At 35.7% G+C, this 27,476-nt stretch overlaps 5 protein-coding genes and 2 non-coding genes across 10 annotated transcripts; 2 read left to right on the top strand and 5 right to left on the bottom strand.

The window, feature by feature from the left end:
- Window positions 1-2,813: 2,813 nt before the first annotated feature.
- Window positions 2,814-2,885, bottom strand: TRNAH-GUG (transfer RNA histidin (anticodon GUG)). The gene has a single exon. It is a non-coding gene; the product is annotated as a tRNA-His (tRNA).
- Window positions 2,886-3,427: 542 nt separating this feature from the next.
- LOC148787634 (uncharacterized) lies at window positions 3,428-4,209 on the top strand. The gene is made up of 3 exons (XM_088882292.1): window positions 3,428-3,628; window positions 3,859-3,933; window positions 4,026-4,209. Exons 1-3 carry the CDS (start codon window positions 3,428-3,430, stop codon window positions 4,110-4,112), a joined length of 363 nt encoding a protein of 120 aa, XP_088738418.1. The 3' UTR covers window positions 4,113-4,209.
- Window positions 4,210-4,827: 618 nt separating this feature from the next.
- On the bottom strand, window positions 4,828-4,899 carry TRNAH-GUG (transfer RNA histidin (anticodon GUG)). The gene has a single exon. It is a non-coding gene; the product is annotated as a tRNA-His (tRNA).
- A 2,056-nt stretch (window positions 4,900-6,955) lies between these two features.
- Window positions 6,956-9,211, top strand: LOC105165288 (cyclin-P3-1). 2 transcript variants are annotated; one of them, XM_011084253.3, is made up of 3 exons: window positions 6,956-7,232; window positions 7,837-8,273; window positions 8,575-9,211. In XM_011084253.3, exons 2-3 carry the CDS (start codon window positions 7,891-7,893, stop codon window positions 8,825-8,827), a joined length of 636 nt encoding a protein of 211 aa, XP_011082555.1. In that variant the 5' UTR covers window positions 6,956-7,232; window positions 7,837-7,890; the 3' UTR covers window positions 8,828-9,211. The 2 variants fall into 2 exon arrangements, with proteins under 2 accessions (XP_011082555.1, XP_011082556.1); XM_011084254.3 differs by lacking the exon at window positions 6,956-7,232 and adding an exon at window positions 7,239-7,526.
- A 133-nt stretch (window positions 9,212-9,344) lies between these two features.
- Window positions 9,345-11,819, bottom strand: LOC105165289 (Chaperone DnaJ-domain superfamily protein). 2 transcript variants are annotated; one of them, XM_011084255.3, is made up of 5 exons: window positions 11,445-11,810; window positions 11,282-11,359; window positions 11,082-11,157; window positions 9,927-10,000; window positions 9,345-9,813 (listed from the first exon to the last, which is right to left on the bottom strand). In XM_011084255.3, exons 1-5 carry the CDS (start codon window positions 11,550-11,552, stop codon window positions 9,742-9,744), a joined length of 408 nt encoding a protein of 135 aa, XP_011082557.1. In that variant the 5' UTR covers window positions 11,553-11,810; the 3' UTR covers window positions 9,345-9,741. The 2 variants fall into 2 exon arrangements, with proteins under 2 accessions (XP_011082557.1, XP_020550575.1); XM_020694916.2 differs by lacking the exon at window positions 9,927-10,000 and having other exon boundaries at window positions 11,445-11,819.
- A 576-nt stretch (window positions 11,820-12,395) lies between these two features.
- Window positions 12,396-16,502, bottom strand: EMB3129 (GTP-binding family protein). Of its 2 annotated transcripts, XM_020694314.2 has the most exons (10): window positions 16,341-16,502; window positions 15,802-15,945; window positions 15,572-15,688; window positions 14,833-14,976; window positions 14,660-14,746; window positions 14,315-14,461; window positions 14,109-14,224; window positions 13,490-13,671; window positions 12,980-13,037; window positions 12,396-12,846 (listed from the first exon to the last, which is right to left on the bottom strand). In XM_020694314.2, exons 1-10 carry the CDS (start codon window positions 16,473-16,475, stop codon window positions 12,723-12,725), a joined length of 1,254 nt encoding a protein of 417 aa, XP_020549973.1. In that variant the 5' UTR covers window positions 16,476-16,502; the 3' UTR covers window positions 12,396-12,722. The 2 variants fall into 2 exon arrangements, with proteins under 2 accessions (XP_020549973.1, XP_011082558.1); XM_011084256.3 differs by lacking the exon at window positions 14,315-14,461 and having other exon boundaries at window positions 16,341-16,500.
- Window positions 16,503-17,943: 1,441 nt separating this feature from the next.
- LOC105165291 (ARM REPEAT PROTEIN INTERACTING WITH ABF2) lies at window positions 17,944-25,940 on the bottom strand. Its single transcript, XM_011084257.3, has 19 exons — window positions 25,567-25,940; window positions 25,089-25,249; window positions 24,336-24,508; window positions 24,140-24,260; window positions 23,985-24,059; window positions 23,761-23,855; window positions 22,575-22,650; window positions 22,348-22,455; window positions 22,094-22,222; window positions 21,904-21,972; window positions 21,733-21,792; window positions 21,316-21,439; window positions 21,052-21,191; window positions 20,056-20,119; window positions 19,884-19,963; window positions 18,727-18,791; window positions 18,513-18,630; window positions 18,306-18,430; window positions 17,944-18,216 (listed from the first exon to the last, which is right to left on the bottom strand). Exons 1-19 carry the CDS (start codon window positions 25,841-25,843, stop codon window positions 18,123-18,125), a joined length of 2,154 nt encoding a protein of 717 aa, XP_011082559.1. The 5' UTR covers window positions 25,844-25,940; the 3' UTR covers window positions 17,944-18,122.
- Between the last annotated feature and the right edge of the window lie 1,536 nt (window positions 25,941-27,476).

Raw genomic sequence — 27,476 nt, 5'->3', positions numbered from 1 at the left:
ATAAACCTCTCGCTAAGGAGATTATGTATTTGAGCTTCTAAAGAGATTCAAACTCCTACCTAATTACTACTGTTTTGCATATCAACATCTAAATTAAATTATAATTTAAAGAAAATAATGAATCATGTAATAAATATAAATAATTTAATTCAAATCAAATTTTAATACGTGCAAAAGCAGAGAGGCATAAAAGGTTATATTTGGTCTCATGCCATTTGCTAGATATTGTAAATTTTCAATAATTTGGGAATATCTTATGTGTGCAACTAGAACACCACTTTCATTTTTTAATAGAGCTACAAAAGAATCATAAAGTGTCTTAACAATTCTACTATTTTGATAACAAAACTTCTCAATTATCTTTTGAATATAGTGAGACTAAGAAATTACTACTCCCATCAGTTGAACAAATCAACTTGATGTCAAGGATTACATCAGCTTCACCAATATCCTTCATTTTAAACTTATTTTTTCAAAAATGACTTGGTTCTGGTAATAATTTCTAGATATGATCCTATTAACAGAATATTATCTACATACAGGCATAAAATAATTATTTTATCTCCTTTAACTTTATAGTATATACACACTTATCATCCTCATTTACGGTGAAGCCAAACGCAAGAATAGCTTTTTCAAACTTTTCATCCCACTACTTGGGTGTTTGTTTAAGTTCATAAAGAGATTTAACAGTTTACAAACTTTACGCTCGCTACCCTGAGCTACAAATCCCTCAGGCTGATCCATGTATATTTTCTCCTCAAGTTCACCATACAAGAAGACTGTTTTCACATCCATCTGGTGAATCGAGAGACTATACACTAAAGCAATTGCTATAAGCACTCGAATTGTAGTCAACCAAGCTATATGAGAATAGGTATTAAAATAGTCTACTCCCTCTTTTTATTTAAAATTCTTATCCACCAATCTGGCTTTAAATTTATAGATGGTCCCATCAGGTTTCAGTTTTTTCTTAAAGATCCACTTACACCCAATTGTAGTACACCTTAGAGAGAAATTGACTAGCACCCATGTTCCATTAGAAACAATTGGGTCCATCTCACTTTTGACAGCTTCTTTCCACTGCTTAGCTTTTGAAAAAGCCATAGTATTTTTCCCATCCTTTCTGATGTTTGAATGTTATGCCAAAATTTTTCAAGATTTCGAAAATTTGTCCACTATAGACATGGCCAGAAACTTTTCAGGAAGTTTCATCTCAGCATCAGCCAGAGTATGCTCAAGGATGATAATCTCGTGAGTCTGTTCAACTACAGACCCGTCCTCAACCATTTGATGCCGCATGAACTTGAAAGTAGAATACTTTTCGAATCTTGCTCTTCAGTATTACATTTTCGATCCAACTCATCCACATAGAGATTTAGCAATATAAGAATCGGAACAACAGACGTCAAAGAGCATATTTGATGAAGCTGACAAAATCGCTCCTCGACCTATTTGATCCCTCTCTATCCAATGCACCATCTCAACAGTTTTAGGATTGGTATCAGTAGGTTCAAGTCTGGTCACCTGAATCACTGTCAAAAGTTCTTTCATCGTTAATCAAATTTTGATACCTTGTTGCCAGCGTTTGAAAAATTGACCCGAAAGCTTATCCGACAGATCGGTCAAGTTGACTTTTGGTGCGATCGGATTTGCAACAAAAATTTGTTCGGCCATTTTAATAACTTAGAAAACTGAAAGTAACATTCAAATATTTAACAAAAAAATTGAGTGCTCAAAACAACAGTTGACAAAACTGTTTTAGACGTTCCAACAAAAAATTCAATTTTTTAAAACCTCTATATTTCCTTCAAGATTGTTGGAAAAATTCAATTTTGTGTAATAGAAATAACGTTCTAAAATATAACAATCGAATTTAAAAATCAAGAGCAATAATAGCTACGTTGGAACAAAATTAAATATGACAGTTAGAACGATGTTAACGAAACGAAAATTAAATAGAAAGTTTACAACGAGAATTATACTCTAACAATTCTCAGTCCAATGAAAATTGCAAAATAACAAGTCCAACTGCTGTTACGAATTTTATAAAAATTCAAAATTTAAAAATTGTACAAATGTTTTTATGAAAAAGGATACATCTTGAGATGGAGATATTCGCCCAGACATTTTCCCATCATTCTCCTGTGTGGGATAAATACTTCTCTTTTTCTCAACCTAATATACGTATTTCTTCATGTAATTAATTAAAATTACAGCAGAAACGGTGCTAGTTGAGGGACTAGAAGTGTAAGTGGTGGTATTTAAGGACTGAAACCGAATAAGTGTTATTATTTAAGGAAAAAAAATTCTCGACTTTCGGCAATGGTATTGTCTCCAGATGTGAGTGTGCCTTTGTGAATGACAAATGCGCTTAAATTTTGGTTCTTGGTTAGCCTATTCAAAGCAGCTCTTGATACCTATTGTTGCAGTCTGCGTTTTTGCATGGCATGATTTGATGCAGCGTTGATAAATGTTTATGTTTGTCCAAACACTCTTAAGTGCTAAATTTATTGTGACTGAAATGTTTGGTTACTGGTGTGGGGTGGGGGAGAGATCTTGGATGGTTTCTGTGCATACAACATGTGATCGTCAAAAGGGACAATCAAAGTATGTAATGTAATGTAATGTTTATTCCAACTTGTTCATTTGGAAAAATGGGACAAAGTTGTGCACAGGTTTCAGAAGTATGATGAGAAGGGACAATATAATGTGTTTATTGCCAAAACAAAGGAAGAAAGAGGGGGGGATTAGTTACCATTTCACATATATAGCTATGTATTTATGGTAAGAAAAAGATGAAGGAGAAAATATGTGGCTGCTGGGATTCGAGCCCAGGTCTCCACGGCCACAACGTGGAATTCTTACCACTAAACTACAGCCACTTGGTTGGTGAAGGACCCATCATTTTTTTCCTATTCTACTATTAAGACAAATCCAGTTCCGATTCTCTCATCTCCAAAGAAAATATAATAAGTTGCTGATTCTTCTCAAAACATCATCAATCATCAATGGCCACTTTAATAATGCCAAGCTATGTCTTACAAAGAGATATGAAGTGCAACGAAGGTTATAAGACTTAGGCTTTGGAGGACTAACGCGATAACGTAAGATGTATGTCTTCTTTTAATAGATTTTAGATAACCGAAATTGTTTCAAGATATGAGCTTATTATTCTCCTTTCTCATATGTATATTGCATATGTACAAACACATGATTAGCTCATATTACAGCATTGCTTGTCATTGATTACGCAACAAATAAAAAAGAAAGGCAAGACGAATAACGAGAACCAACGATAAACTAACTTCTAACTAGTCTTTTGAACTTTTTATGATAGGAAAATACCTCCAATGCATGTTCAGAGCCAACAACTATCGATGAGAAAGTACAGTTACATACCAACAACACAAACGCAACGGAGGGTATGAATGTTGGAAATGAAGTTCAGCCAAATTCCAATGGTTTACCGCTGATGAAGAAAACCCGACAGGTTACCACAGTTGTCAGACGATCCGGACGTCTTAAAACTTCAGTATCACTTTCTAGGAGCCGAGGAGCAAAACCTGTTGTCAAGCATATTAATCTTGTGGAAAATGATAAGAACAAGGCACCGCATTCTGAACAAGTCAATACCTTGCCAATCTTAAGGGACAAAAAACTCGGGAGAACCACGTTTTCAGCAAGTTACCACAGTGGCAGATTCGAACGGAAGGAACTTGGAAGATAAGGTCGAACATCGATCTCATTCTAGCAGTCGATGAGTTCAAGCTTCAGGTGGCAACAGTGCCAGAACTTTATTTTGTTATTTTCTATATCCATTTGATGAAACTAGTGCTTGATCAGACTCTTGAACAGGTTCCGGGGATTCCAAATGAGGGCTCTTCTCCTGACTTGAATTACAAAAGCCTGTACATTGAATCGCAGAAAAAGGCAGTGATGTTTTTCATTTTTTTTCCTTCTTGTTCCGTATAATAATTATCTTTGTTTACTCATCCAGAGAGTTCTTCTGTTTTACTTTGCAGATTGAGGCTCTGACGGAGGCGAACTATGAGCTAGTCAAGAACTTGGAGTTTGTTCGTGGACAAGTTGCAGCGGTAATTTCAAACTAGACCCTTTCGTGATCGTCTTTTATACACAATAGTATTCTGTTATAGAGGCAGAAACAAGACCTTTGCTTCAATATTTGTTCATATTATTATGGTGAAGTCGGACAAGATTCTTGTATTTGTTTGCCTATTGTACCTCACTGTCTGCTATTGAATTGCATCTATTCAAGAAGCTGATGGCTTTTCCACAGTATGAGAAGATGAAGGATCTGTGAACGGTTCACAGGAAGTGATATTAGTGTAGACGGATGCTACGTACCATAAATTATTCTATCACCTCAAACGTTTTAGAGAAGTTTCCAGCTGCCTGCGGCTGATGATCCTAAGCAAAAGATGAGACGTTGCAAGACGCCCGAGTCTTGATCATGCCGTCAGGTTTTGTTGAACGACGAATGGTTGTTCTCTTGTTTAGCCAAATCAACGACAACTCTTCATGAGTCCCCCTGTTGTTAATGAATGAATGTAGTTCTCCGGTGCAACATCAGTGAATGCGTCTGGTTGCTTGCAAAATCTAAGAATGAGCTGGTGATGGTTAATTAATTATCAGCATGGAATGTTGCTCATGCATTGAAGATTCGATGTTGTTCATTTGGAATTTATATATCTCAAAAGTTGCTCATGTTAAGCAGAATTAAAGTTGCTATAATCATTCAACTACTCTTCTTCTTTATTCTAGCAATCCGTCAAGAAATGGGGCAAAAAACAGACAAACTCTGATTGTGGCTGCTGGGATTCGAGCCCAGGTCTCCACGGCCACAACGTGGAATTCTTACCACTAAACTACAGCCACTTTGTTGCCACCAAACATAATTTAATAATATAGTAACCATACTAGCTTCTTTATCCTTTTTTCTAGGAATAATTACACTCCCTTCCCAAATTTCAAAAAATTACATCTAAAACTCTTAAAAATCTGCTTTCATATAACAAATAAGTCTTCTCATTAGTTAAAATTATTTAACTTCTTGATATTATAAAAAAAAAACTAAATAAAATTTGATATTTACCCTCGATTGACTTATTATAGGTCAAATAATTTTTTTCTAACTAAACTACCCTATAACGGTGAAAATATACCTCATTACATGCATTAACATATGAAAAATGTACAAGGACAATCTAATCATAAAAATATCTATTTGACCTGTAATAAATCAATCGAAATAAATATAAATTTTTATTCAATTTTCTGCTAACATAAATAAGTTGGATGAATCTCAACTAATTAAAAAATTTATTTATATAAAAAAAACAAATTTCAGAAACACTAAATATAACTTTTCAAACCATGAAAAGATGTATATATCATTATACTAAATGTGAGAGAATAAGGGCGAAATCATCCCTTTTCTCTACGATCATTGTGCTATTATGAGCGAGCGACGGTGTTTAATTTATTTATTTATTTATGTTTTAATTAAAATTATCTACTTTCAAGAAATGTCCCACTTACAAACGAATTTTTGAAGACAAAGAAGCTGACCCCCTTCAACGTGGTGATGTTATTGGGTAGGACAACACATCACTATGACAAAAACACAACACACATAAAAAAAAAACAGTCTTTTTACTATTTGTAAACTTCATATTTTTTTCACTAATTATTTTAAATTTCTTTTTATTTTCTTAGTGTTCAATAAATTTTGATATAGTTTCTCTATATGTTGATAAATAATTCCTAATTTATTGTAATTTCTCAAAATAGTTAGGTATTTGTCTTTATTATTATGATCTTGCTATGAGATCAGAATACATATTCGATATATAATATTTGAACGTTAGAGTAAATTAATAATTTATTTGTATTCCAATGTGTAGAAATAAATAAATATATATATATATATATATATATATATTTGTTTGAAATTCACTTTTAGAAGTAAAGATTTTAATCTCTCACTTCAAACATAAAATGAGAAATTATGCAACTGCAAGCAGAAATTCCAAATATATATAAAGGGAGGGAGGGGAAAGCCAAAACTAATTTTTGGTGAAGAAAAAAAATAAGATCTAAATAGAATTAGGAAATAAAGAAAGGAATAAATTACATTTTTGGTCCCATAAGCAGACCTATTTCTAATTTTTGATCTCATACTCAGGTCAATACGTACAATGAGTTTCATATGTGGTTTTCTTTTTTCAATTTGAAATCCCATCCGTCCAATTGATAATAGCAGTTGCTCTCTCCATTAGTCAATACAATAAAAATAAGGGTAAATTACATTTTTTGTCCCATAAGTGGACCTGTTTCCAATTTTTGTCCGACATTCAGGCCAATTCGCACATTTACGTGTGGGACCAAAATTGAAAATAGGTCCACTTATGGGACCAAAAATGTATTTACTCTTATTTTGATTGTATTGACTAACGGAAAGAGCAACTGTCGTTATCAAGTGACGAAAATCCCTCAATAGTCCCTAAATTACAAAAAAAAACTACATATGGGACTCAATGTACGAATTGACTTGAATGTGGAATCAAAATTGAAAACAGGTCCATTTATCCTAAATATAATTTATGGAATAAAAAATATAATTTACCCTAAATAAAGTACAGATGTAAAGTAAGAAAAAAAGAGAAAATAATAAAAATAATAATAATTCCGGGAACCCGCCGCACCGCCAGCAAATGAAAAATTACTACCGACGACCGACACTCTACCTTCCACAATGGAGCCCACCCACCATCACGCCACCACCACTCCTCTCTCTATCTCTCTCACACGTACACACAAAAATACACATAGTAAGTGTGAGAGAGAGAGAGGGTGGGTTGTAGCTTTCATGTGAATTGTATACAATAATATTATTATTACATAAATAAATCAAAACCCTTTTCAAGAACGAAGCAATCAGCTTCAAGTGAACCAATGGATGCATACATCTATGCGTATAGTGAGAGAAAAAGATTGAAATTAGGAAGGGGACAAAAAAAGTGGGGTTCTTTTTTCCATGTGCAGTGACCTAAACGACAGCCAAATTTAAAGGTGGGCAGTGTATTTCTTACTTGTTCATTGAACAAACCTACCTTTCTCTTGGAACAAAGAGGTTCTGATGCGATGATAGTCAGAAGTTGTTCTGCTAATGTAAAGACTGGAGTACAGATCTTTCAAGAACTTGGGGGGTAAGCTTTGTTCTCATCTCATGCAGCTTCTTGGATTTTCTTGTCAATTTTTTTTTAAAACAAAAATTGTTTATCTGAATTATGGGTTCTTGATTTCGTACAAGTTTTACTCACCTTTCGGGTTTTCTAAAGGTCATATGAGTTGTTCCTCTTTGCTATTTTCTTTGCCCAGATATGCTGATTGAATATTTACCTGTGTCAAGATCTTCTCTTTAATCTTCTCTGAGCTCTGTTGCTGTGTTGTTTGAGCAGATAATGTAGTTCCGGGCTGGATCTGTTACTTTTCATTAATATGTATGTAATCATGTACTCTTGCAAATTCTTATTTCATGAATAAAAGATTCTTGAAATTTAGAGCTCCTTTGGTGAAGTTCTTAAAGAGGGACTATCTTCAATAATTTCTTGATGGATGATTTGAGGATCAAGATCATGTCATTGACACATTGCTTGGCCTAAGTACTGGAATTCTTAGAATTCATGAGAACTTGGCTGTGATTCGCTGTATATTGAGTGCCTTTACTCGTTCTCTGATGTGAAATGAATAGATTTGAGATGTTTGTTATTTGGTGATGAAATGGCTCTATTTTGTATCAATCTTCTGCAGGATCGTTTGCAAATCTCAGCTTTGACATTTGCAACTGAGAACGGGTATCTGGAAATGGGACCATTGGCACTTGAAACGGAGATTGTATGCTCACTAGATTATATAACGTTGGGGCTAAAGGAAGAGAAGCCCCAAGTTTTATCACTTCTTTCCATGTTTCTGGAGAGGTGCGTTCAAAAAAATGAAAGGATGTTGGAGACTTCACAAACTAAAGATGTTGTGACCATACTCCATGGTTTAAGAGCACCATCTCTCAGCATTCAACAATACATAGATCGGATCTTTAAGTATTCGTGCTGCAGCCCTTCTTGCTTTGTTATTGCACATATATATGTGGACAGGTTTATTCAACGGACAAACTTGTGCTTGACGTCCCTCAACATCCACCGCCTCCTTATCACGAGTGTTATGGTGGCAGCAAAATTTATGGATGATGCGTGAGTTCTTTCATCTAACTTCAAAGCTTATACTTGTTTCCTTAGGCTTGTTATTTATGCTTGAGACAATAATTTTTGGTGTATAATCTGTTTAGTTAATGATTTCTTCATCCAATAAATAAATGAATGAAGTCAACTACTTGAATTGAGTCTTACCACTAAAGGAGGAGTCATGAATTTCCCAACAACAAATAGTTATTTTTTTTAAGTGAATTACTATACCTTAAATGGCTGTATGATTTAATGTATATTACGCCCACCTGCCCTTTCTAAATTGTAGTATGATTTAAATGACTTTCAGATTCTTTAACAATGCATATTATGCAAGAGTGGGAGGAGTCAGCACGGCGGAATTGAACAAGTTGGAGATGAAGTTTTTGTTCAGTCTCAATTTCCAACTTCATGTTAGTGTACAGACATTTAGGAACTATTGTTCAGTGTTGAGAAAGGACGCGACGGGTGGACTTATTGAACGCCCGATCCAGGCATGTGGAATGAAAGAAAGCTGGGCAAACAAAGATGATCCTGTTTGTCCTCAGTCAATCTCTAGATGAAGATTGTTCAGTGCCAATATGGACATTTTGAAGACCAGAAAAATAGATGTGAATGTGAATTTTTTTGTCTCTCACAGGATCAGATACCTTGGACATGACCACGGAGGAGATCTTGCCCTCTTTGTTGTATTAATACATGGGTTTGTTCCAGCCTTTTCCTATAGCAGATATGGTTTTCTTGTTTTTGTTGAGCTCCTTTGATAGGATTAGAATGAGCTGTCAGTGGAAGTAATTCACCTGGAGTTGCTATTCTTTCGTTGATGCTACTATTCGATTGATTCGTTTAGCATCCACACCTTGTGAATTTTGAATTCTTTGTTATTGACAATAGGGCTGTAATGGAAATGAATAGATTTGGTTGCAGATGATTTTATGGTCTTTCAATCTCTGGGTTTCTCTGTTCCAGGCAGGAATATTAAAGTTTATTTGCAACGAACTTATGAGATTCTCCAGAGTATTACTTGGAAGAATCATTTTCTTAACTAGATTATTATTTTAAAGTTCACTGTCGGGAATATTTAAAAAGTATAAAATGAAATTCTCACACAGAGAGCTCCCTTTGGCATAATCTGACAACAATGCAAGGTTAACACCGTCATTATCCAATGGCCATTGTCCCGACGCAGAAGGTAGTGGCTAATGCCTAAACCATGAAATATACTAACAAACGCTAACAATTCCACCAGTTATCCCCCACAGTGTTTGGTGATCATAAAATGTACAATCAAACACATATGCCTCCTTAGGCTTCAGCCCTTTACAGATGGGATAACATGAAAGCCGAGATCACGATACCTGTTAACCTGCATTCTGATCCAACTTCGTGCTTGCAGTTCCATGTAAAAATTCCTGCTGCATCCAGGAGGACCACTAAATCTATTCAATACAAAAAGACGTGGTGCATGCTGCATAAATCACCATATCGAACATTTCATGCCAAGACCATTGCATGTCAAAATAAGGCTCTTGTAACGATTGAGATAGTCCTGCATCCCACAAAGTAATCAGTAAGGACCCTAATGAACCACACATATTCAAGTGGATTGTAATAAGTGGAGATGGAAGCTGGAGAGTTTCAAGAAAACAAGTAGGCTCTCACCATGATGTTGCTATCACATGAATAAAGCATCCCTCTCTTGTCATATTCGCTCCGTTTTACAGGATCACTTAACACTGTTCAATAGGTTTGAGAAATAAAATGCAAGCCACCTTTTAGAACATCTATAAAGTTTTAGCTTTAAAATCATGAACAAGTGGAGATCAACATCAGGCCTACTGAGCAAGTTTGCTAACGCAGAACATAATAGATTACACCCTCCAAATATACTAAAAAAAAACATTTCTTCAGCTTTAAGCACAACCCAGTTTATTTATTTGTCCCCTCTTACCTGTTTGTGATTTTTCCAGATTGGTGTAATAAGGTGTTTGTTCATATTATGCAATTTTAAATTCTCTATTTCCTTTGAATATCCGTACCAGATGGTCCATATGCAAGCTCCTGAGCCGTTACAAGATTGTTGATATAAACAACAATGTCAAATTATCTACACAAACTAAAGATTGCTTTTCCCAGAAATTACAAAGTAAAACATTATTAAATGTTTCAGCTTACTGTACCTCCAAAAGGTTAATAAGGTTTCTGCCATAACGCACAATAGATATCAATTTTTGGTTAAATAGGTTATCTTGAGGCTTATCCAGCAAGACATGTGTAGCAATCTCTTACATTCACGATATAAAATTTCACATAAGTTGACCAATGTTATGCCACACAAATTCATACTTTAGATGCAAACTTGATATTACCTTACACAACAACAGAGCAACATACTTCAACATGTAAATTCAGGCACGACCCGTTGCTTGTTTTCTCAACAAACACAAGTAACAATTTAAGCATCTTAGCCATCAATTCAGTACCCACTTAAAAGCAAAACTAATTCCTGCCACCTGACTATAGATACAAAGCTTTGTATCATGATGGAATAAAAATGCCAGAAAATGGACGATCTAATGCTTTTGCCTTGTGTCCGTTAGGGCACCACATCTGATTGTTGCGGGGCATCAGAGACAAATATTAAGCATTTAAGCTGCTACCTCCATATCAAGATTATACTATTGTAGCATCTAAAAGCTTCAAAATCCACCGAAACACTTAAATCAAGTGCCCGGAAGTTCCAAACCAGAAACGGCAAATAACAGTTTGGAAAATGTAGATAATATCTAATTTACAGTTGAGAAAATGCGCAATTACCCTGATAAGCTTCGTTGATATCTTGAAATTTTGACGTAGCAGTATCCTCATCCTTTTGTTTATCAGGATGCCATTTCTGCCGGAAATTAGAAAGAACAAGATTTGAAACAAAACAGAAAAACGAAGAGGAAAAGGTCAACCTAGAATCAAGGTAAACCTTACTAAAAATCAAAATAAGAAGCACAGAGTAATTCATGTACCAAAGCAAGACGGATATAATTGGAACGAATAACTTCCTCCGAGGCATCGTAATCCACTTCTAATATTTTGTAATAATCCTACACGCCCAAAGAGCAAGAAAACAAAATCAAGAAAGAGGTAACAAAAATCAGTTGAACTAGCCAAGGAAACAGAGAGCTAGACCTTGGGCTTGGATAAAACGGAGAAGAAATCGAAGTTGACATGAGAATCGTCGTCCGATTGTTCTTGGTCTTCAGGCTGTTGGAAATCGTACCACTCATCCCACATCATTTCCCACTAAAACCAGCGCGGTAGATGATTTAAGCTGAAAAACACTAGAAATTTTGAAATTGTGAGTCCAATCCAGCTGAACTTGGATAAAAGGATGAGGAGTGATAAAAACGAATTGAGAAACTGGAAGCGAAGGCCAAGGGAGAGATGAAAAGGGCTTCCCTTCCAAAAAAAACAGATGAAAAGGGCTTGAAGGTACGCTTTTCCGTGTTTGGATATGTATTTGTAACACTATTGAAGTTATGGGCTCTCTATGGATGGACGGATTGTAAGTCATACAACTTGAGAAAAATTCTTGTACAAATCTAGTTTGATCCTAATCCAATTATCACACAAGCTAATTCTATTTAGTACTAGTTCTACATTGTACACTGTACATTAACGTGTGTACAAAAAATATTTTAAAAAAAAAGGGATAATTACACTCTTCTTTCCTGAAATTTAGTGTAATTATACGTAAATCCTCAATAATTTAAAAAATTATATCCAACACTTTTGAGGTTTGCTTCCATCTAACAAATAAATTCCCCATTAGTCAAAATTTATTGAATTTGTTGATATTAATAAAAAAAATTAATATTTATCCTTAATCGACTTAAAACTGACTTATTGTGAGTGAAATATTTTTTTTCGAACTAAATTATCCTTATAACGGTGAATATATACCTCTATACATGTATTAATGCATGAAGTATGAAAATAATTTGATCATAAAAAAATTTATTTAATATATTATAAATCAATAATAAGTAGATCGGATATAAATGTAAATTTTTTTCTGTTTTTTTTTTTTCTTGTCAATAGAATATAGTAGATTCAAAATATAAAATGTTGCGAATCAAATTATATAGTGTCATCAAGTTCAAAAAGATTGCATTAGTGTATAAAAAATGTTCAGTTTACACAACTGAAGTGTAAAAACTCTTTCTAAATATTATATACAGAAACTTCAATAACCTCAATGCAGCCACAGCAGTAGTGCAAGTTGTCCATCTCCGAGATAGGACCTGGTAAAAGATACAGACTGTCCGTCTCCTCAGAATATGTGGCACCGTAAGTTCATATACATAAGCTTTGCCTCCACAGATTCATTGATCAGTAGCTCCAATGGAGATCAAATGGATAAAATGCATGCAGATTTTGATGATCACGTCCTATGTATGTATTGGTCTACCTTGGAGGCCTCTCAAGGGCTACCCAACCAAATTTTCCTTTACGGAAATCTGACAAGACACGAAATGCTGCTTGATGAGTGTCCCCGTTGAACAACTGAAGAGCAAGCTTCTGAATGAAACTGCAATTTAAGACATTGGCAGTGTCAATGTGAATTATGAACCAATTAGAAGGAGACGAGATGTTAATCAGCAAATTGATGAGTCCTTTATTACCAACATGATTAGCATCAGATAGCAGACAACAAAACTTACATTCTACCAACCCGACCATCTGTCTCAATCTTGTAGCGGTCACGAAGAGCTATATTACCTGTTTCAAACAACAAATGAGATAGATCACATGAATAGATGCTTCTTTTTGTAGATTTTTCTTTATTCTTGCATGTGAATACTTGCATTCTGACTGGGAGGAGTGTGTCCATATGCACTTCGCAGGCAATTAATCTTCCTAATTGATAAATTTTGTTTGTACGGAGGATGGGTTTTTTCATCCCTCCACCTCGCCCTCCCATTTAGGTTCATAAAATTTATGGACGCCTCACTTTTCTTTCGTGGTAGGACTGGCAGTTTACTTGAGCATGCAGCACTAGGGATTCTTTATATCAGATAAAGCAAAACTGGAATTTTTCCATTAGCAAAGAGATTCAAGCCTGGCTAAACCAGGCAAAATCTACTAACATCTTAAAACCAAATTTTGAATCTGTACTGATTATACGGCAACATGTTAGCCAAAAAGGTAAATTTGAAAATTACCCAACGTACCTACTGCTGGAAGCCGTGCCAACATCTGCACAAGAATTGCTGCAACTTCAGTAACATCATAAGATCGCTCCCCAATGTCATCACATATGGCAAGTTTTATAGCAGCTGACTGATCATTGATCCTCATTGGAATTATTCCAGGAGAATCCAGCAATTCCAAGTCTTTCCCAAAGCGAACCCACCTTTTATAGGGATAGAGCAAAATTACAAGTTACAAATAGTACAATGATCCTGGAATTATATCTAATTGTTCATAGGTTACGGAGAAAAACATAGGCAACTTATTCGATCAATTCAAAATGTTCTGTAATCTGTAATGCAACAGCAGTCATTTTTGCATAATAATGAATTGCATGATAAGCCTTATGCTAAAATTACCATCAGCAAGGAACAGAGTTCCGATCTTTCAAATGAATATAGCCATCTTTGTTCAAATTAAAAACCTGTTTCGTTTATAATTGACAATAGCCATCATATTTTCCATAATAAATATCCAACGAAGCCTGATCCTGAGAATTACTTCCAGTGACAAAACAGAACTCCGGAACTTTCCATTAAGCATGAGAATTATTTCAGTGTGCACTTTATATATATTTGTAAAAGCAAGGATAGAACATACTTTAGCTCTCTTGTAACACCTGGTCTTGGAGCTGCAGGACACATCCGACGCTTAAGCAATCGGTTTATGAGAGATGATTTACCAACATTGGGATAGCCGATTATTCCAGCACGAACCTGTAAAAATGCATGAACCCCTCATACAGATGGCTGATAACACATACATACCCATGTTATTCTCAAAAGTAAGAACTCTGATTGCTTTACCTTACCTCTTCTTCTAACTGAATCTAAACTATTGGATTGATTCACAGGAACAAGATTTTCTTCGAAACAAATAGAGAGAAGGTAAAGGACGGTATACTGTAGCATATCTACTAATTGCAGGACATAATGATTGCCCTGGCCGGTCTTCTACAGAAAAGAACTGATATGAATTTATATCTTCTACACATCAGAAAGCAAATATATCAATGACTGCGGATACATGTATGGTAAGAGACTGGACAAAAGCTGGACGAGGAATTGACGACAAAGTGAGCTTCTATATTTTCATAATAGAATTCACTAATGCATGTACAGTTATATATAAGGCAATCACAAGAAACTCACAGGACGAGGAAGTAGCCCCTTGGCTTTGCGCTTGATATTTACACCACCAGCCAATGCCTTCGCTAACCTATTTAGCTTCATTGTACCCTGAAGTTCCCAATAATGGTATCATCACAATTACCATATTGTTACAGTGTCATAGATGACAAGTTTAAGGAGGTATCTTGAAGTACCATTCCGAGCTGTCCATTTGAGAAAACCACCTTTGTCCCCTGCCTGGCATAGTAACTAGCCCAAGCATTTCGGTCAGCTGTAGATATCATGTCTTCTCGATTCAAAACAATAATCCTCTTCCTATTTCCCAACCATGAATCCATCTATTCATCAAAGTCTAACCAAATGAATGCCAAGCCACAGTAAACTGGGAAAGATGCAACATGGCCAGAAATTCAGTTTCCAGGAGGTTGCATGACAAGTAGCATCAAATTATAGCATTAAGACCCATAATATGAAGCACACAAGCATATCTTGCTTTTTACCAAGAGCAAAATCAAGAAATTCACTACAGATTGATTTATTATGTCTTCTATTATTTCCAAATTCCTTTTTGGCCACGTAATCATAAACTTTTGGCAAGATTAAGATGTCTTCCTTCAGGAATTCGATAAGAGGTCAAATGTGATAAAAGATAACAATTTTTCATGTAATAATTTGGTGCAACCAAGTGTCTCCATTCTTGTGTTCTTTCTCTTTCATATCTATTAGCAGTTGAACCTACCACCTAATTCATGTGCAGGACAAAGTGAAACGAATACATAAACTGGAGTAAGAAAAGGTATAAGGTTTCTTCCAATAAGTTCTTCGCCCAGCCAACAATAAAGCTCAGTTGCATAGATATCAACTGGAAGCTTGTATCATCTCATACATTAAATATTTTCAGATTCTCAGATGCAATAAAAACAAGATTTTAACCTGTGGATGGCTAGTGGACATTGGTATCCTAGCATCTCGAACTTCTATCACAACGTCCATCAATTTCAGCTGGTCCTTGAGTTCCTTTTCAGTTTTTGCAATGTGACCAGGATACCACTATTAAAATATCACCAAAAGCAAGATTACAGAGACACATTGTCAGATCCAGAAGATACTACAATCAGTTCACCATGCAAAACATGAGTAGTTAAGTCACACCTTATTCCTACCTGAACCGGACGTAATGCTTTTGTCCAATGATAAAGATCAGCGTCTAATTCTATCCAATCAAATTCTTCAATGTCAATATCCAAAGTGCTACCGAGTTTTGAGCTCTGCAGTCCATTCCATCCCAAATTTTTCCCACCAACAATCTGCAAAATTGTAGTGATACCACTGAAGACTTTTCCAATTACAACTCCGAAAGGGAAAAAATTATGGGTTATAGAACTTAAAAAATCTAATACGGCTAAACTTCTTCTTCACGGATTTAAGAGTCTCGAAATGTTCTCCAGTATCTTATTGAAAGACAAAACCACAGAATCAACGAACAACGAAGAAAACCTCAGCCGCAAATTTAACTTGGATGACATAAGTCAGAAAAATTAACTGCGTTAATACAGAACAAGGAAATACTAAATAATTCCAATCAAGGAGGAATTTACACTGTTGAATTTAGGTAGTAGGTCAATAAATTCATACAAACATAAGAACAGCTAGAAGTAACAAATGACTAAAAATAAATAATCGAGATTATACAATGTCTTGCCTGGATGGTGGGGGAAGAGGTGGAAGTATGGACGGCAGAGAGAGTGGCGGACGGCGAGCGGCGGCAGTGGAGTAAGTTTCCTGCAAGTGTGACTGCTGGGGTGTTGAGCCAGATACCAGAGAGCTGAGCTGCCATTGCTAGTTTCGCCACGAAAGGCAGCTTCGATATAGGATATATTGCCAAAAATTCAAGGACGGCGTCGTATTGGGAATGGTAAAAAAAAATCCTAATAAACTATCAATTATAAGTTATGTGATATGAATAAAAATTTCAAAAAACTCCCCAAGTCAGAGTTGGTGATACATACATTAACTGTATTTATGGATTTAAAAAGTATATATATAAATATATTTTGATAATTTTATTTTTCTCTCGAATTTAATATAATATTATATTAGATTAATTAAAATTAATTTTTAAAAAAGTAAAAGTGCGGCCGCCGCCCGCTCTCCACAGCTTGGGCGACAAGCAGCCAGGGCGAAGGGCGTCACCCTCGACATCTGGGCTAGGGTGGAGAAGGAGGAGTCGATCGTCGGGTGGGTGGAGAAGGGGGGTTTGATTATTATTCTTTTTAAATAATAATTTTATTTTTATAAATTATAATAAAATGTATAATATAATTATATCCAATATATCATTCAACTTATTTTTTAAAGCCATGTGGGACTAATAGCTCTCAATAAATATTCAATTGACGTGCCATATTATTTTTCTGGTAAAAAATCAAAATTTCAATCGCTGAAAAATTAAATTTCATCAATTTTAAAATTTAATGAATTTATAAAAAAGTAGATATAATTGTCAGACTAAATTAATATTAAGTATATTTAACGAATTAAAAAAATATTTTTTTCTATATAACAGTTCAATTTTATATATTATAAATATATTATAAGTATATTTTGATAGGCTCAGATTGAGCAGGTTTATTCAATTTTTTACAAAATTAACATAATCGATGACTTTTAACCAACAAAATAATCTATCTATTCAACAATAATAAACATGTACTAAATATAATTTTTAAATTACAAAAAATCTACCATTAATGACATCAAAGGGGAAAATAGTGTAATTGTCCGTTGTCTCAGTTGTCAAATACTTGTGTAACGTTGATTTCTTTTCTTTTTTTTTTCTGGATGAAAACTGATTGGTGCAGAAGTACCAGTAAAGTGGTATGTAAATAATTTCATTCCTTTTTGTTCTTGAAATAGAAAGGAGCAGTGAACAGCCGATTAATTTGTTTTCAGAAAGTTCCTTCACATAATTTGAAATTTATTCTCAAACTCCAGAAATTGTTAACTATATCTTGGCCCGAAATAGCAAAAGTCTGGACAAGGGACTTGGATTGTATCCACTCATGGTTTTCTTTCTTCATGAAAATATAGCAACACAACGAAAACCCACATTGAGCAGAAAACAGGATTCTCAGTTAGGTAAATAACAATCACCAGTGACCCCCACCCCACCCCACCCAATAAAAAGAAAAAAAGGAAAGAAAAAAGATCCTATGTTTCCAGGTTCTGTCATGAACAGTTTCAACATCAAGGCCGCATAAAGTCCAGAGTTCTCCAAGATTAAATCCAGGTAAGTAGTCCAAGAGTAAACCATCATTATCCAGCAATTTTGCATTAAAGGGGAAATTAGAGTGCTTCCAGACCAAGACAACAAATGGGCTTCCCTGTCTGTTCACCTACTCAAGAGAAAACTATCCAATTTCTGTACATTCTCCTGGGTCACTAATTAGTCAGATATCAGTATCAAAACTGCTGCCCCGACCACCTACCGTCTTAATTCGGCATGGATGGGTCTGGTCAGCATTCTCACAAAGTAATTTCGGGTCTCTGGTAAGATACGCTGGATCAGCTGAGGATACCTGCATTTCATGCATCAAGTTGCCCAAGAGGTCACCGCTGGCACACAAAAGACTAGGAAAGGATAAGCTGAGATTGGGGTCAAACGTACCATGGCATGATGCATAACTTGTCAAACTTTTCAAGGGTGAATAGAATGCACGCATGTCTCAAAGACAAAGCATTAAACGCCTCTGATAACTCGAACATGAGAGACACATTCTCCGCTGATATATCCTTTAGAAGATAACAAGAAACTATCAGAAATATTAGAAAATTGTTTATGAAATAAAACTCCACCTTTCTTATGAAAACCCACCTGTGCAATGGTATATTCACACAGACGCTTCAGACCCTCCAATAGATACTGATCAGCAGCCCTCAGAAGATCTTGTGCAATATCTAAGTTGACATCAACAGATCCTGTATATATGTACCTGCAATAGGAAAATAAATCAGCATTCAGCATCTACTGGGACGAGTTGGATTTGTGCTTTTCAATGCGTTGGGACAAAACTTCAATGCAGATTAACCTCATCATCAACTCGAAAACATCCCATCTAATATTAGGAATCTCTATGTCTTTCGCATCTCTCTCCTGCAACAAAAAATTTAGAGCATTAACAACGCCGACAAAGCACAAGTAAAGGTTAAACTGAGACATCCAATTCATCAATCCAAGACCAAGCTCCAGAGAACTCATGCCCCCTTTATGTGTTTAACAAAACTTCAGAATTCAAGTTTGTTTCAGTTTGTGGCTTAAGGACTTGATTTAAATGAATCTCACTCCAAAACAGAAGTCCTCCCTGATCCAAGGTTAATTCTGGTTTCCCCCCAGCTTTAATTTGATATCATAACCGCTCAAGAACAAAAAGATCTGGCAGTAAATGCTCATGTATCACGGAGAAACAGTCAACTTTATTTTTCTTCTGGCACATAAATTTCATCTTCATCAACCCCACTTTATCTCTCAGGTTGCACCCTGCCCAATACAATACTGATACTACACCACCCAAGGTTAATAGCAAAAAATTATAGCCCACAGAAGATGAGCTGGTGATGTCGAAAAACCTTGGTTGCTGCTACCACAGACTGTTTTAGTACGGAATGGGAGTGAGACTCCCGGAAACCACAGTCAAATAGTACGTTGTCAGAAAATCCAAAAATGAAAAGGGCAAGGGTACTTACTATTAACTGAAACTAAAATAGGAGATGGTTATGTTGTCCGTGTCAATTTCAGACAATGCCATTTTAGAGGTAAAATGGTGCGTGTAGCATAACATTGTTACATTGGTTTATCTTGGATAGTTAATCACTGATGGTTTATCTTTTCCTACTGTTTACATCTAATATTTTTTAGTATTTGCAAAGTAAATTGTCAATGCTGTCAATGATAACATAGAAGGTTCGGCCACACTGGTCGACTAATACCTACAATTTAAACCATGGACCAGTTAGGTGACAGATCAATTCACTAGCGCAATCTTATAAAAGGTCCCATAAGAACAGGAAAACACATAGTACATGTCTTCCAGTATGATATATGCACTTAAAAAGGATACTGAAAGCATGGCATAGACCTAAAATCCGTGTATAACATAGAGATATCTCTTATCTATAATGGACTGGAAGGCCACGAGGGATAAACCAAACACTTGGAATAAGCATATATATTTCAGAATGTGCTCACCCTGTAACCACCATCGAACATAGCTCGAAATGCATCAGATGAAGCAAGCAAACAAATTCTGTGTGCATAAAACCGTTTTCCTGGTAAACAAAAATGATAAAATATAGATAAGAAACTGATCAGGATGAGCAAGCACATAGAAAGGATTCTAGAAGCTTAGACAGATTTCCACCTTCAACTAAAAATGTCACATCAGACAATGTAGGGTTATTTACATACTGCTCGCCCAAATATACCTGCAAAAGATGCAGCACCGCATTAACCAAAAGACAATTTAGGACATTACTGAAAAATGATCATAAAGTTATCCTGAATTCTGGGTAATCGACAGGGTCAAGAAAATGCACAAGTATGACTTTCGCAGATCAACTGAAATCTATGCCCCTAAATCAGAACGAAAATAAGCACTTGCTCCTCTCATACAAAACATGGCCAAAGCTGTAAGCAGCAAACCAGTTCACAGTTTTAGTGAATTCAGAGAGATAATTCCATCTGGAGTAAAGACATTCAGTGAGTTGAAGGGACGCGTTTAATAGCATCTAAACATAATTAAGAAAAAAAAGTTTTCACAAGTTTACACCCCATGGAAAGCACAGACGTTGTAGGAACATCGAGGAAGCAATAAAAGGTACACTCGGAATTTGGTGATGCATGGAAAAGGATTTTCTTCAAAAAGACCACAGTAAAAGAATACCCATTCTCACAGTGGTTTCAGTTCAAAGTTGTAGTTTCTGAAGAGGGAAGTAATGGTTATAAAAAAAATAAGCGTAACTTTACACAGTTAAAAAGGACATGTTTACACATAATTATGCATCATTGCAGAACAATGGGGAAAAATATTCTAGCAGGAAAGATGGAATTGCTAACATAATGTTTAGGCCCATCTTCCTACTAAAACAACGCAAACCATGTTAAATATTCTTAATTTTTTTTCTTAACCATGTCACAGGCATTGGATACACACACCATCAAGACTTATCCTTGCTTCAAACTTCTGAGACCAAAAGTATAGCCATGTGTATCTGAGTTGTTAACAGGATATTAACTTATGTCCCTTTTTTGCCTGGTTCAAGAAACATCTCTATGACATTTCTACTGAAATATGAAATATTCCATGATAAAATCATTGCTTGGATTGACTGACTGCTGCAATCATATAAATTGCCACCTGAGGTATTGGGGATGGCGGAGCTGCATCAATGGGAGAGAGTGAGCTTGCTTTATTAGCCAACCTGCACAATGCCATGGAACTCTCTCTTTGGTGCTTTGGGTTAGTGGATTCCAGAAGCTCCAAAAGAAGCCCCAGTCCTGCAAGAATATGAGGTGCATGAGGCAGGCTGGCTGTAGTTGAAAGCCCAGGAAGTGCAAATTGCATAAAGTCTCAGCACATGTAGATATAATGCTGATTTAAACCAATTGGCAAATAGCACACCATTGTTATCAATGAAGATGGTTCTTTGGTCATCAGGAGAACAAAGATGTGCAAGAGCCAGAGCCACACGTCTCTGAACATTCTTTTCTCCCACACGCATCATGTACAATAAATGACTCAATACCTGCCAATGGGAAAAATTGAGCGAATTCAAGATCCATAATTTCATATTAAAAGACACTAAATGATACTTAACAAGAAAGTATAGATAGCAGCTCAACTCCCAACTTAAAATATCAATTGACCTTTTTCTGAATTATAAAAGATAATTTTAAATGATTCTGCGTTAATTATATCACATCCCATCTTTTTTCTATATTTTGGAACTCGATATCAAACTAAGTTTTGCATAAAAAGTCAATGCATTTGAACTATGCGGTGTTACTTTCATATTACGAACAACTAAAGGTAGCTCACCCGCCCATGGATCTTCTCTTCAAGTCTTTTTAGTGTCTTGGCTACACAATCCCTAGTAGGCTGCAGCAAATGGAAATAAGGTATATCAAGATATAAAATCATTTAACCCTATAATACGTATTTCTTCAAAAGACAAAGAAACAGAAAACAACAGTTGCATTAACACTGTACTTGGACAATAAATTCACCATCTTGAAGTTTTTGAACACCTCCCACCCTAATAAGATCTGCAACATTATCCTACAGAGGAAACATGGAGAAAGAAGAGTAAAAAACAATAAATACCAGTATTGCACCATGAAAAGCAGCCAAGGTTATGAATATATACACAAACAATTGTAAATACTCCAGTTCGCAATACCTCATTATCTGCAAGCCCGTAAAGAGCAAATGCAGCATTATGCTGCAGAGATCCATTTTTGGATTCAAGAAGCTTCAGCAAAGGCACTATCCCACCACTGTGAGCAATACCAGCTTGATTGTGAGTATCCTACAAAGGTATTAAATTAGTTAAAGTGCCAACATTTAAAATAAAATAATAAAATAAAGAGGAATCATTATATAGACTTGGAGGTGTGAAATAACGGGACCAAAAGCAAAAATGGAGATTATTACCTGAGCTAGCCTCCCCAGGGCAAAGGCTGACATTTCCTTTAATTGAGCATCTGGTGATTGGAGCATTTCTATGAGTGGAGGCACAGCACCTCTTTGAACAATGTGCACCTGCAGAGGCATAACACAAGGATTTTTTAGTATTTTACAGAATGACGACACATCTATTCTAATATAATCAATCAGTATTCAGTTTTTAGGTCAAATAGAAAAATATTATCTTGGTCGACCTTACAGTCTGAATCTGTTGCAGCAAATTGCCCAAGAAGTAGAGCAGCTTCTCTTTGGCTCTCCGAACAGCAGGAGCTGTTATTCATGGACATCGAGTAGGACTTCGAATTAGAAAGCAAAACCAGACCAAATAGATTTGAAATTATATAAGTTTCAAATAATATATAAAAATGGACAGGATAATAGCATAGGGAAGAGAATGTGTGAGTTGGAACTGAAAAGGAGAAGTTTTAGGTGAAAAGAGAAGTTTCAGGTTAAAAGACATTTGACACAGTTTTACTAGTGGGTTATAGGTATCAACTTATATTATGACTTTCAATAGACCAAGCTGATCTATATGGCTAAGTTATATCCCTATCCCCTACCACAAAGAGAAATAATACAATCACTCTGGCCATCAGCACACATCAAATATGAGCACCATCCATCCAAACAGCAAACCAGAATACATCATAAGGTACCTTGCCCTTTGATATTTTACACTGATCTTCTCTGCTCCCATCAACAACAGCATAATCAAAAGGAATAACATACCACTTCAACTAAGAAGAAAAAAATGTTTAGAGAACAAGCATTTACCAAAATATGTACACCTGGGTCATTTCTTTCCTCTCGCTAGTTTCACACAAGGGAACTAAATCTAGATCAACAACTAAGATTTCTTAACCAAAAAATTAGAGAAAGTATTTGAATTACAGACACTGACCCAAGCTGAATATGTCGTTATGCTCCAAAAGAACTTAAGCATGGAATGCCTTCACATAGACTTACATGGGTGAGCAAGACAACTTATTAGGAAGAACAGGATCAAAGATTCCAATTGAATATAATACCAAGAAGGAAACAGATGAACTAGAATAAATATGGTGGAAAAGGACATGGGAGAATCACTGCCCTCACAAGGCTTTGCTCAGAGAAGATTTCATTAGTGACAAACCACTTCGATGGCAAGAAGGGAACGGTTGACCAGGGTGACCAGACTAAGAAAATGATGCTGTTATTTTAGCTCTTGCTAGAAAACAAAGCAAGGCGGTATTGACCTTGAAAGAGGGGCTTGACTAGTGGTTCTTGATGGTGAATGGCAGGTAATACAGCTCACTCTTTTTCATGTTCTTCTTTTCACTCAGAAAAGAACAGGTAACAAGGTTTTAAGTTGAGAATACTAGCTTTTCTAGCCCACAATACCTGAGTAATCCAATTACAGGTTGCAAAGCTCCAGCGGCAAGGACTTCCTTCTTAATGTTTGGAGATGAGTGGACCAGATTACCAATAACACCAACCTGATAAATTCCATAATCAATAAGTATGACATTAGACAAAATTTAATGTCCAAATAGGAGTCACAAAAAGCAAGTAACGAGATGGTAAAATTAAGTACACAAACAATCAAACATATAATAGTAACAAACCGCTTCATAATGTATGGCAGCATCCTCAGATCGCAGCATTAGTATAAGCGTTGGTAGAGCATTGCATTCCACAATCTGAAAATAGAAATTAGTACGCAATTAAGAAAGGCAGCAAAAAAACCAAAAGATACTTCACAAGTGAAGTAAAATAAAACCTGGTTTTTGTTCTCATCATTTTTAAAAGCGAGAGTCCGAAGGGCTCCAGCTGCTGCCCTCTGCACCTTTGGATCCGCAAATTCGAGCAATTCAACAAGAGGAGGGATACCACCCTCAATCCTGCAAGAATGATGTAAGTATTAGAAGTCATACACAACATACATGTACAATCACAAAGCATTATCGAAAACCAACCTAACACGGGTTTTAATGCTACTATTCTCATGAGCAAGATTAGTGATTGCATCAGCTGCTCTCCTAATGACACCATTTACTGCCCGAGAGTGAGGACTATAGCTATGCCTCTTCAACAGATCCACAAGATGGGGAAGAGCTCCCGCATCGACAATGAGCTGCTGATGCTCCGGCTGTCAAACACAGGCTATGATAAGTTTTATGTATCAAAACAATTAGCTATTAGCGCAAGATCTTTTGAGTTGTTTGTCTACCTTCCATAATATTCAAATATTTTAAAAATGAACCATGAGAGTTACATTATTAAATTCCGCAATCAACAAGCTGATCAAAGATTTTCCGTAACCTTGTTCATCTTTCTTAACTAAAGAAGGGGAAGAAAACAAGAAAAAGAGGAAAGGATTACTGAATGCAATAAGCAGTCTGAGGTTTCTACATGGTTTATTGAACTCACAGACAAGGTACCCTTTTCATTGAGCTGCACCACAATCTATCCCTGATCTCCTACAGCAGGGGTTTAATTTATGCAATACAGATACTCTAGGACTGGAAATTAAGGACCTGACCAGATGTTAATCAAATAATTAGACTCCTCCAAGAAATACCTGATTGTTCCAATTTCAGTCAAAGATTTTAATATCCCAGAAACTTCATAGAAAATTTGTGTGTGCAACTTAAAAAAATCCCTTGAGTTTGATTAATTAGGAAACAAAACACAGCCAAGAAACAGAACACTTAGATACTGCAAATTACTTTAATGGCAAGAAGTCCAAGAGTGAAAGCACTTCCTTTCTCCACTTCATGCTCGTACGGTCTTGGACCACTTTCTCCCTCCCTCACCGGCGGCGGAGCCTGTAGATGCTTTACCAGCACTGGGACCGCCGCACAGTCGACTATCACATTCACGATATCCTCTGCAATCAGACATGCATAATTGCACCACAGATCATAAAGTTAAACTCAAAATCCAGTACATGCACAACTTCAAAAACTCGCTCGGGATACAACAGCAAATTGATTAAAAGAACAAGCAAAAACAAACAACTATCCCCACTAACTACATCCTCTACAAACATAGAAGCAACAATCCACCATAGATCAAAACCCTAAACACAAACTCCAGGACATGCACGGCCAAGCCAACGGTTCCCGTGCATAACACAATAAATTGGCCAAAAAATAAAGAAGAAGTAAGTTTCTCTTTTTGTTTCTTTTCCGATTTCTGTAGTACCGTTCTTGGCGAGTTCGGACAGGACGTGTATGGCGCGTTTGGCGGACGCGCGATCTTGCTCGTTGGAGGAGAAAGCGGAATCGAGGATCTCAACTTGAGTGCGGACTTCCCGCACGAGATCTTGGTGCGAATCGGGAGGCGATTCACCGCCGATCCTTCCGCGATCGTCGCCGAACTCCTCGTCAAGTTTCCTCTTCAAGCTCCTCCGCGAAGACGACGACGCCGAAGCCGAATTCTCGCGGTGGCGCCGCCCCGAGTTCTGGTTCTGGTTCTCCATTAGGAGGCAGAGTTAGAGAGAGAGAGACAAGGAAAGAGAAAGAGAGAGAGAGGATATGATGAGAGAGAAATTAAATGCAGTGTAATGGGAATGGTTTTGTGTGGGGGAGAGGTTGTGGGGTGCGCGTATGGGTATTTTGGGAATTCTGTGGGAAGATTAGGGAGAGGGGGCGGAGTATGATTTTTGGGTTATTCAAATAAATTGTTTAAAACATTCTCTCCCGCGTTTCTCCCCTCCAAACATTACTCATATCAAACAGCCAAATCAATAACACACCAAATATGTAGTATGATAATAGATATTTGCTTGTATTATACAAGTTTTTCAGTTTATAATCTATATATTTTACATTTAAAAATAATATTTCCAACTAGGAATCTTTGACGTCCATAATTTTGATTATTAATTCAGAAAAATCTTACTAGGTTATTTATTAAAAAATAAAATAAAATATTAATCGACACTTGAACTTGAGATCTGCGAACATACCAAAAAATAAAAAAATTAGCATTTAGTAATTTTCAATGAGCGAATTATTCTTTTCTTTTTATGAGTAAAAGATTGGATTAAAATAAACGCATTTTTTTTTATTGATTTTGATTATCGCAACTCCACCAACATACTAGCAAGTCAATTCAACTTTCACATCATTAAGAATTACGGACAAACCACTGGCATCTCGTAGTTCACCAACATGTCTACATTTTCGGTAAGGTTTGAACTCGTGACATTCAAGTTAAGAATTGAACACTTGACGACTGAGTGAATTGTGATGTTTAATAAAGTAGATAGGAAACTGTCGACGTACAAAGAAGATGGATGATTTGTTCTAGTCTAGTTCAATAAGAAATATGTTTCCATTTATGTATTTGAATGTATTCAAATTTCTATTAACATTTTTGTAGATTTATTTGGATACTTCGATTTTGTAAAAAAAATCAAATTATTTAACTTTTTTTTAAATGTGTTTCATATAATATTGATTGATTTCAAATTATATACATGTCCAATCCATACCTAGTTTGCAAGATGAAATTCCTCAATGGTCCTCGAGAGAAAAAAAATCTACTACACCTCTCACTCCTTTCCATTAGAGCTGGGAGTTTGAATCGTGAGCCGACTAGATACGTTTGGGTTCGAATAATTTTCTTTTTAAAAAAAATCGTGTATCAATTAGGTGGGACTTCAGGCAGCCTACACGATTGGATGCTAGATTTTTTTTATTAAACAAAAAACATAAAATATGTGTAAATGAATGTTTGAGTTTACTAGGATTTACTTTCTCATTCTTCTTCTAAATCTTTCTCCCTCTTATCTCCTCATCCCTTCAAATTTTCTTTTTTGAGTTTTTCCTCCCAACTCCCAACAAAATCCCTCTTTTTTCTTTCATAAATCCTAAATTTCTAAAATGTTACAAAAAGAAGAGGAAATGAGATTACCAAATTCAAAGTTTAGTATTGTTTTATTATTTTCATCTTTTTGTTGTTGTTTAGTTAATAACACGGTGAAATATTTATCACTTATAAACTCAAGAAACAGAGAAAAAAATATGTTTAAGCAAAAAAATAGAGGTTTTTTCGACTATCTTTTTTTTACTTATAGAAGCTATTAATATTTTGCTTCTGAATTTTGT

Source organism: Sesamum indicum, linkage group LG6 (assembly GCF_026168435.1).
Source record: "Sesamum indicum cultivar Baizhima isolate 11 linkage group LG6, ASM2616843v1, whole genome shotgun sequence".
Lineage (NCBI taxonomy): Eukaryota > Viridiplantae > Streptophyta > Magnoliopsida > Lamiales > Pedaliaceae > Sesamum > Sesamum indicum.
Note: the sequence above shows the minus strand (reverse complement) of the source record. Positions and strands in the feature narration are given on the sequence as shown.